General features: G+C 45.3%; 1 protein-coding gene across 1 annotated transcript; it reads left to right on the top strand.

The window, feature by feature from the left end:
• The first annotated feature begins 6,206 nt into the window (after nt 1-6,206).
• On the top strand, nt 6,207-9,508 carry TMEM30B (transmembrane protein 30B). The gene has a single exon (XM_003794429.3). It carries the CDS (start codon nt 6,349-6,351, stop codon nt 7,405-7,407), a length of 1,059 nt encoding a protein of 352 aa, XP_003794477.1. The 5' UTR covers nt 6,207-6,348; the 3' UTR covers nt 7,408-9,508.
• Nucleotides 9,509-9,708: the final 200 nt, after the last annotated feature.

Here is a 9,708-nt window from a genome sequence, read left to right as displayed (position 1 = left end):
TAGACCTCCCATTTGATTCTGCGATCCCATTACTGGGCATCCACCCAGAAGGAAAAAACATCCTTTTATCATAAGGACATTTGCACTAGACTGTTTATTGCAGCTCAGTTTACAATCACCAAAATGTGGAAACAGCCTAAATACCCACCAATCCAGAATAGATTAGCAAGCTATGGTATACGCACACTATGGAATACTATTTAGCCATTGAAAGAGATGGAGACTTTACATCTTTTGTATTAATCTGGATGGAGGTGGAACACAGTCTTCTTGGTAAAGAATCACAAGAATGGGCAAGCAAGAATCCAATGTGCTCAATTCTAATATGAAGGCAGCAGATGAGCTAATACAAGGGGTGGGTAGGGGAATGAGGGAGATGAGGAGGTTACAGTGTATGGCACAGGTCTTGTGGGCAGGACACATTTATAAGAGGGACTTTAACAAATGCAATCAGTGTAACCTAATTCTTTGTACCCTCAATGAATCCCAAACAATAAAATAATAATAATAAGAAGAAGAAGAGCAGGCCCCTGTTTCTATTTTTAAAAAATGGAAAACCTAGCCAGGCATTGTGGTGGGGACCTGCAGTCTCAGCTTACTCAGGAGACTGAGGCAAGAGGATCCCTTGAGACTAGGAGTTTGAGGTTGCTGTGAGCTAGGCTGATGTCACAGCTCTCTAGCCTGAGGTAACAAAGCAAGACTCTATCTCAAAAAAAAAAAAAATTGTGTCCTCCTGCAGCCAATAATTTGTCATCTTGTTCAGTTTGGGAACCACTAGATAAAATATCATCTGGCATCTTTGTTCTTTAAGATTCCCCAAGTTTGGGTTAGAAATTAATGCAATACAACCATCTTCCCAGTACTCTTCACATAGAAAGAAAGTTAAAATTTTAAACACAACCACCATGAATTCAGAGGAAAAAAGTCAGGTTGCCCCTGCAACCCTCCGCGGATATAGATATAATCCCTGGATTGAATATTAGCAAGTCGTTATTGATCAGCACACAGCACAGCTTCCCAGGGTGCTGGGCCAAAGTATTTTAACATTTGCATCAGCGACGTAGATAATGGAAGTGGAAGTAGATCGGTCAGCTTATTACCACCACCAAACATCAGTGATATCAGGTGGGCGTGTGTGAGGCTCCTCCGTATTAAGAGGATGTCAGCTCCCCCTACTCAGTTTGTGGTTAACACATATGGCTTTGCCACATATGTGACAGATACTTTATTTGGTTTCAAAATCGGATACTTTTCTGAAATTTTAAAAATGTTTATTTACCCCTGATACATAAGCAAGGAGTTCCTAAAGTTTTAAATAGATACTGTCACTAGGTGAAAAGTCTGTCTAAGATCACCAAGGGCTTTTCCAAACCAGTGAGGCCAGGTTCACTCCAGCAGGGACAGGGGATGGCAGAGGAGGTGGCCTCTAGCCTGAACAGATTGGCTGGTTCCACAGAGACTCTGTCTTGGTGTCCCCTTCCCTCTTCCAGTTCTCACCTTGGGTATAAAGCCCCTCTCACCTCTCACCTGCCATGCTGGACAGTCTAATTTAGTTTGACTCCACTCCCTCCCTGTTTTCAAGTTACACAGATCTTCCTTGCCCGCTGTCTCAATTCTGTCACCCAACTTGTCCTCTCCCAATTTCAAGTCTCATCCCATCCTTGGTTTATCCACTCTCTTTAACCTGGTCATCCTATACCCAGCACCTCCACCACTGAAGACCTATCAGTCCATCCCAGTCCATCTTTCATTGTACACTGCCCCCTGCAGCTCAACCCACCCAACTCTGCACACCCATCACCCTTGTCTTGACATCCACAAAGAACCAACACATTGCAGCAGAGAGAGGGTGGAGAACACTTGAGTCTGTCTTTTGTTTCTCAGCGTTTACAGGCCTAGTTAACTGAAGTTTTTCTCCATCTTCCACTAGGGGGTACCACCCCATAACTTTTGAAACAGGAAGTCTGCTGAGTGCAGTTTTTAATGAAAAATGAAGTCCAGACCCACTGAATTTTTAAAAACTTTTCTGAACACATGCTGTAATTTTATGAAGCAATTTAATTTGATTCTTTTTAAATAAAAGCTGTCCCATGGGCAGAGTAATAGGCAACAATCTCGAGCAGTATAAACCTATATAAGGGAATGCCAATTAAAAACCCAGGCTCTGTTACGGTAAGATAAATAGTCATGAATTAAATGAAATAAATGCAAAAACTGAGTACAGCCAGACGAGTGAAGTTATTTTTATTTTAGCAACAGAAATGGGCATGCCAAACAAAAGTTTGCTTTAAAACAAAAGGTTTTATAAAAACAAAAATAAAGGAAACTCAGATGTTCTGGAACTTTTTGTATAAACAGAATTCTCTTATCTTTGGAGTATAAGAGAAACAAACATACAGCTCTAAAAACCACTTTAAGGTTGAAGCCTTCTGAGTTCTTTTTAGGAAGAAATATGCCCAGGCACTACACTGCTGTGGTTGGAAATGCAGATGGTGGGATCAAGCTGATCTCTGGATGCCACGGTGAGAACCTGGGCAGCCTCTGTCACATCAGTCTGACTCTTGGCTCGGCATTAATTAGTTCACTGGCTGTGAGCTGTATCCACCACTTGTTTTTGCTGTGACTTAGACAAGAAAATGTACACAAAGTGTTTATAGAATGACTGATGTACAGAAATGCTAGTTGTTTAATGAATAATTGTAAGGAAGACCTTCTGAGGTGACTAAAACCAGAAATCTTTGCATTGGCACAGATCCCGGCAAGCACACTCATACACATAATCACAAGTCCAGAGAAGTTAAGCAATTTGACCAAGGTCATACAGGTATGTCCTGGTGAACTTCAGAGTAGCTTTTGGACTTCCCTAAAGTCAGGCCAGCATTCTTTCTCTTACTCTAAACAAATCTCCTAGTATCTGATAGTTTATGAGAATAAACTAAACCTATTCTATGGTTAGCTACTGGTTTTGTTGGCAAGATTCTGGTGAAAACAGAAAAGTATATAGATTGTTGTGGCACTGTAAAACACTCTAGCTGTATGTCTCTAGATTTTGGCCTAAGAGACCCTTCCTACTTTTAGAAATTTATCCTACAGAAAAAAATTAAAGAAAATATGTTCACAATCATGTTCTTTGGAATACTAAAAAACTGGACCTAACCTACATGTCCAATAAGAGGGAAGTAGTTAAAAATTATAGACCCGGTACTTATGGAACTATTACAAAATTATGAAGAACACAAAGGAACGTGGAAAACATTTCCTTCTCCATCTCATTCCAAAAGGAGGTAGAGTGATGATAATTATATTTTTTATCATAATTACAACCAATTAAATGTTTACATGGATAAAATGAAAAATTAAAGTGATTTTAGGAGTATTTGGATTAGAAATGCCTTTTTCGTTTCCTTTGAGTTCTCTTAATAATACTGATCCAATAAAGAATTGTTTAGAACCAACTCATTTTTTCACTTTATCAGTATTGAAAAGTTTAAATGACCCACATGCTCTTTCATGCATTAAGATAACATGTATAATAAAATGAATGCCATGGTTATATCTAATACAATAAACTCCAAGGTGCAACAATGTATATCAGCCTTCCACCTTTGGAACCTACAAGTTGATAGAAAATATGACAATTTCATGGCTCTTCCTGCTGCATCACCTCCAAAATCTTTAACATCCCATTTCATACCAGTGCCTCTTCCCCCAGCTCTCAGGCCACCTGCCTATTAACATCACTAGGACTGCAGGTCAACAGGGCCCTTCCTTTACTTTGGACACACAGGCTTGGTTTTGCTTTCTTGGCTGTTCTGTTTATATGAAGCCTCACCACTTTAGCCACCCCTCCACAAGGACCTCAATATCTTGAACCTTTGTTTCTCTTTGACCGGCCCTGAAAATCTCCACACGTTGGGCATTTTCAGTCATTTACCTCGCCCCAGCCTGAGTTGCTACAGCCCAAAGCCGCGTTGCTTTCTGCACCCATTCGTACCCCTGCCCTCCAGTTTCAGAGGTGAGAGAATCCTGAACCTGTTGTCTGGAACCAGCTGCTCCAGTGGGTAGATAGGTACCTGCAGCCTGCTCCTGTCTTTGTACCACCTGTGAGCTTGCCACCTCTCTCTCCAGCCTCATCTGCACTAGATCTTTTGCCCTCTGAACAAATACTTCTCTGGCATTTATAGAAAAGCCTTTCCTTTAGGACATATGCTCTTCTACATAATCACCACTTGCCTTTCTCCTCCCGTTGCGTACATTTCTGAAAGGACTCTTCCTACCTTGGCCTCACTCCCCTTTCTCTGAACCTGCCTCCTATTGCCTGACTCCTCCACCCACCCAAATGTGCCCACAGTAGCCAAACTCAGTAGCTCCTTTTCATTTCTTATCGTCCTTGACCCTGAGCTGTGTGGTTTACCCTGCTGACCATTCCGTGTCTTGAAATATTCTCTTTTCTTTTTGGAACTCTGTGTTACCTTAATTACTAGAATGAATAAACTAACACTTTCAGATCATCCAGACAGAGGAGACAAGGAGAAAAGGTTCTGAGTTCAACAGGAGGGCTGGCACTTTTAGGGCTGTGGTGGTGACGCCATGGCTAGGGAGTAGTTTTGTGGACTCTGTATCAAGCAGACTGATGATTCAATGACAGAGGGGAACTCATCCTAACGCCACAAAGAACTATTGATTCTTTTATCTTATTGGGGAAAAAAGTGAAGAATGGATCATACTATGGGGACTTGTTAGGAGTGTTGGACTTTCCTCTCTGGCGTTATGATAAGAGGAGGAGGAAGTGAAACTCAAGCCACTCGGATCTCCCTCTGTATTCTCTAACAGCTGAAGCTTCCAACCTTCATTCACTCAAAATGCAATTAATTTTCCATTATTAAAATGACAGTACCTTTTAATTTTTGTGTGACTCTTGTAAGGCACAGTTTGGTATTTGATTATATGCTATCTATTGGCTATTTTGATTATTTCTTATTCCTAAGTAATATGTCCTTTATCAGACTGTAAATGCCTTGGGGTCAAGGGTGCTTTTTAGTTTAATTAGAATAGATCTGAGCACTTAGAAGATGCTAAAAAAAAATTCCTGTTATTCAATTTAACAACCATTTTAACTTCCAAGTTTTGGTGGGTTCTGAATAATTCCTGAAGCCCATATATTACGCTAGGTGCAAAAGTGTAATAGAGAAAAATTGAAATTACTTGCATTTTATAAGCTGGAGGAGAAACAAGAACATCAATACCTAAGGAAGACTTAGCACAAGGTCAAAATGTCCCAATGCTTCCTTGTGTATTTTGTAACAAACTAGGTATGAAACCAGAATCTCAGGAAACGTCGGGAGTTAATTTGAGTGCTTTTTACAATAAGTCCTTATAAATTATTGTAGTTCACTTCCTTGGAGCAAACATTCCAAACGTCTTTGTGGATGGCAGTTAGGTCTCCTAGGACTTTGGATCAGGCCTTTCTCCAGTCAGAAAAAGAATCTGAAAAGTAAAAGAAACCACATATAGTCCTGTGCTTTTTTCATCCTTTCCTGATTTCTCCCCCGATAAGGAGATATTTAAAGACTTTGAACCTCTCCAGTCTTTGATTACCTTTAAGGGTCGTTTTCTCTATAGAGAACTTTTCACCTTCCTTGGTCATATAGTCAGACTGAAAACAAACAAACGAACCCCCCCCCCACACACACACACAATATTTTCCCTTAAAAAAAAAACAGCTAAAATTAGAATGCTGGCATTGAATTCCCAGCAGACTTATTATAGCATAACTTCCTAGGCCCTAAAACTCAAGGCTGAAAGCTGGTGGTGGGGGCGGGGAGGGTTCATCGATTAATCTACAAAGGCAAAAGCGTCTAGAGTTGTCTTTCCCCACCCAAATAAAAGAGGATTAACTAGCAGCCTGAAATCCCCAGGTCTCTAGGACCAAGGTGCAAGCCCTCCGCGGCTGTTTGAGGCTGCAGCGCAGATCACCTGGAGGAAGACGCGCCCAGGTCCTCTAGCCGCTTGAAAGGCGGAAGAGAAGGTGGTACCTGAGCCAGGTAGGAGCCACTCAGAGACGGCCTCGGGCTGCCACTTACCTGGGGGAGGCGGGGACAAAGAGGCCCGGCGGCCGCGCCCGCCAGGTGAGGTGGGAGCGCCGCCCGCTCACCTCGGAAGGGGCGGGGCGAGGTGCGGCTCCGGGGCAGCGCGGGGCGGGGCCGGAACCGCGGGCGCCCGGGAGCTGCAGGAGGACCTGGAGCTGAGACTCACCTGTGCACCTGAGCCGGAGGGGAGCCTGACCCCGGAGCAGCCCCCAGGCTCGCCCAGCGCGGACGGGGGGGTGGCCGTCCCGGCGCGGCCGCCATGACCTGGAGCGCCACAGCCCGGGGCGCCCACCAGCCCGACAACACCGCGTTCACGCAGCAGCGCCTCCCCGCCTGGCAGCCGCTGCTGTCCGCCAGCATCGCGCTGCCGCTCTTCTTCTGCGCGGGGCTGGCCTTCATCGGCCTGGGCCTGGGCCTCTACTACTCCTCCAACGGCATCAAGGAGCTAGAGTACGACTACACCGGCGACGCGGGCACCGGCAACTGCTCCCTGTGCGCCGCGGCCGGCCAGGGCCGCGCGCCGCCGCCCAGCTGCTCGTGCGCCTGGTACTTCTCGCTGGCCGAGCTCTTCCAGGGCCCCGTGTACCTGTACTACGAGCTGACCAACTTCTACCAGAACAACCGGCGCTACGGCGTGTCCCGCGACGACCGGCAGCTGAGCGGGGTGCGCTTCGCGCTGTTCCACCCGGCCAACGAGTGCGCCCCCTACCAGCGCAGCGCCGGCGGCCTGCCCATCGCGCCTTGCGGCGCCATCGCCAACAGCCTCTTCAACGACTCCTTCTCGCTGTGGCACCAGCGCCAGCCCGGCGGGCCCTACGTCGAGGTGCCGCTGGACCGCACGGGCATCGCCTGGTGGACCGACTACCACGTCAAGTTCCGCAACCCGCCGCTGGTGAACGGCAGCCTGGCGCTGGCCTTCCGCGGCACGGTGCCCCCGCCCAACTGGCACCGGCCGGTCTACGAGCTCAGCCGCGACCCCAACAACACCGGCTTCATCAACCAGGACTTCGTGGTGTGGATGCGCACGGCCGCGCTGCCCACCTTCCGCAAGCTGTACGCGCGCATCCGCCAGGGCAACTACTCGGCCGGGCTACCGCGCGGCGCCTACCGCGTCAACATCACCTACAACTACCCGGTGCGCGCTTTCGGCGGCCACAAGCTCCTCATCTTCAGCAGCATCTCGTGGATGGGCGGCAAGAACCCCTTCCTGGGTATCGCCTACCTGGTCGTCGGCTCCCTCTGCATCCTCACCGGCTTCGTCATGCTGGTCGTCTACATTCGCTACCAGGACCAGGACGACGACGACGACGACGACTGACCCGGCTTTCCCAGGACCCTTCCCGCTTTCTGCCAAAACTCAGAGCTCCTCTTGGCGTCTGCTGCACCGCTCACCCGATTCCAACCTTGCCACACTTTTCCTCCCGTGGCGGATGAGGGGGGCCAGAGAGAGGAATGACTCCCTTCCTCGAGGGGTGGAGGGGCTACTGGACCCTCTCGCGAGGGTGTTTGGACTGCAGAGGGAAACGTCCTTGCAGATGACCCCCACCTCCTTCAGGACCCCGAGTTGATAGGTTAGGTTCTTAGTCTATAGAGGAGACAGACAGGAAGGGGTGGTGGAGACTCCTGTTTAACCCAGATCAGGTGAAGAAAGGGAGCCCAGCGGTGTTAAATAGCTCATGCAACAGCGGGCAGCTGGCTGGCACTTGGCTCCTGACTAGAGCTTTTCTCTTTGGGGGGTGGGTTGGGATAGGGACTGAGGCCCACAAATTACTACTGCAGAGGCAGGGAGGGGCTGGTGAGGAAGGGGGAGAGATATTTGTTAAATAAGTAGAAGGGACCAACCCCAGAGACTGACACCTTAAAGGTGGGGTGGGGCCCTGAAGCTGTGTATTAACACGCTCCTCTTGCGATTCCTGTGTTCTCTCAAATTTAGGAATCATTACCCTGAGCCAGGTTACCAAAAATTGGTTAATCCAATTTTTCAGATTGTAATTTGTTCCCAGGAGCAGTGACGATCCATGTTGCGCGTTCGGTTTAGAGCTCTGCCTTGAATGGAGGAAGTTCTTTAGATTTGTGGAAGGAATGGGGAAAAAAATATTTGCTATCTCTAGAAAACTAGTTGGCATATAGATTTGCAGGTTAGGGTTGGTGTTGCTTCGTGTAATATTTTGGTGTAAAAGCAGACACTCAGACTTTACCAGATGCAAAGCAGAAACTTGAAAATGCAGGGCCAGTCTGGGCAGGCCTGAGGAAACGTTTAATCAGATAGCTGGAGGGGATCTTACAGGGGAAGTAATTTCCCTAAAGTCACATCTGTGTCTCCTGACTCCTGGCTAAATCCTCTTTGTCATCTGTTTTTTGGTTTTTTGGTTTTTTTAATGGTTAGAGAGGAAGGAATTTATTCATACCTTCCCTTGTATCTGGAAAAAAAAACCCTTTTAAATTTATGTTCTCAAATGCAACGTGTTAGTTTCTGGCAATCATCTTTAAATGAATGCTAAGACACGGAGTCTTTTTGTGGTGGCAACGGTGGGATGGCATATAGCCATTATGTAACTGGAGTCTTCAGAGTATTTGAACCTTTGAGATAATGTTAAAATGCTGACTAAAATCATTCAATTGATTTTATTGATTACCATCAATCAATATGTATAAAAAGTTATCCCAAGAAGAAATAAAATATTTTTTATTTTAAAATTTTTATGGCAAAATGAAAGAACTTTAAAAAAAAAACCCATCATTATATTATTGTACAAGTTCTTTGCTAAACTCAGTTCCTTGGTGTTTGTCAGACAGAACCTCCAGTGCCTGCTGTCTGTCCAGAAACAGCTGACTTCCAGTTTCTGCTGTTTACGCTCATTCCTCTAAAGCAGTGCAAGACCTGGGTATATTGGGTATATTTTTTTAGTACACAAATTTGTAATTGTATTGAAGAATGTATGTGGATTTTATTTCACTATTCCAGTTCTGAGGTTACTGACCAGTGAACTGCATGTGTGTCACTGATGTCTGTCTTGGGTCTTCTGGAACAATTATGATTTGAGAGATTCTGTCCCACCATTTACACATACCAAAAAAAAAAAATGCCTTAGTTATTCAAATGTGTTGGCTTCCTCACTCCTGAATGTGACAAAATTTAACTGTCAGATTTTGTGTTGTGATTTCAGGCTATGAAAACACAATCAGTATACGTACATTGAGTACTTTTTATTTATTGTGAATGTTTGGTTGAGTAGCTTACTGGCCCAGCTCTCTTCTATTTCGGCTAAGAGAGTTACTACATTTTTTACCTGTAGTTGAGAGTAACATGTATTTTGTTATCATTTTCAGAATATTCAAATCTATTGCTGTAACATTTTAAATGAGAGCGTGAAAGTGAAGTGATTCTGAGTCAGATTAAATTAATGGATATGGTTTCAGACTCTTCTCTGGGTTCTTGAAAGAGAATAAAGGTTCTGTTTACTTTACCTGGTTATCAGGTTTGCTTGGTTCTTTAGAACTATGCTCTTAAAGGCACAGTACCAACCACTTTGCTCATTTCTTTCTTTTTCTTTTTTTTGAGACAGACTCTCCCTTTGTTGCCTCTGGGTAGAGTGCAGTGGCATCTAGACTGGCACAG

This window comes from Otolemur garnettii, unplaced genomic scaffold, assembly GCF_000181295.1.
Source record: "Otolemur garnettii isolate 467f Iridium unplaced genomic scaffold, OtoGar3 scaffold00081, whole genome shotgun sequence".
Classification (NCBI taxonomy): Eukaryota; Metazoa; Chordata; class Mammalia; order Primates; family Galagidae; genus Otolemur; species Otolemur garnettii.
The sequence above is the reverse complement of the archived record's forward strand: the minus strand, read 5'-3'. Positions and strand labels throughout refer to the sequence as shown.

Bases quoted from the DNA above. Each gene is read 5' to 3' on its own strand.
- TMEM30B (XM_003794429.3), top strand. From the start codon at position 6,349: ATGACCTGGAGCGCCACAGCCCGGGGCGCCCACCAGCCCGACAACACC.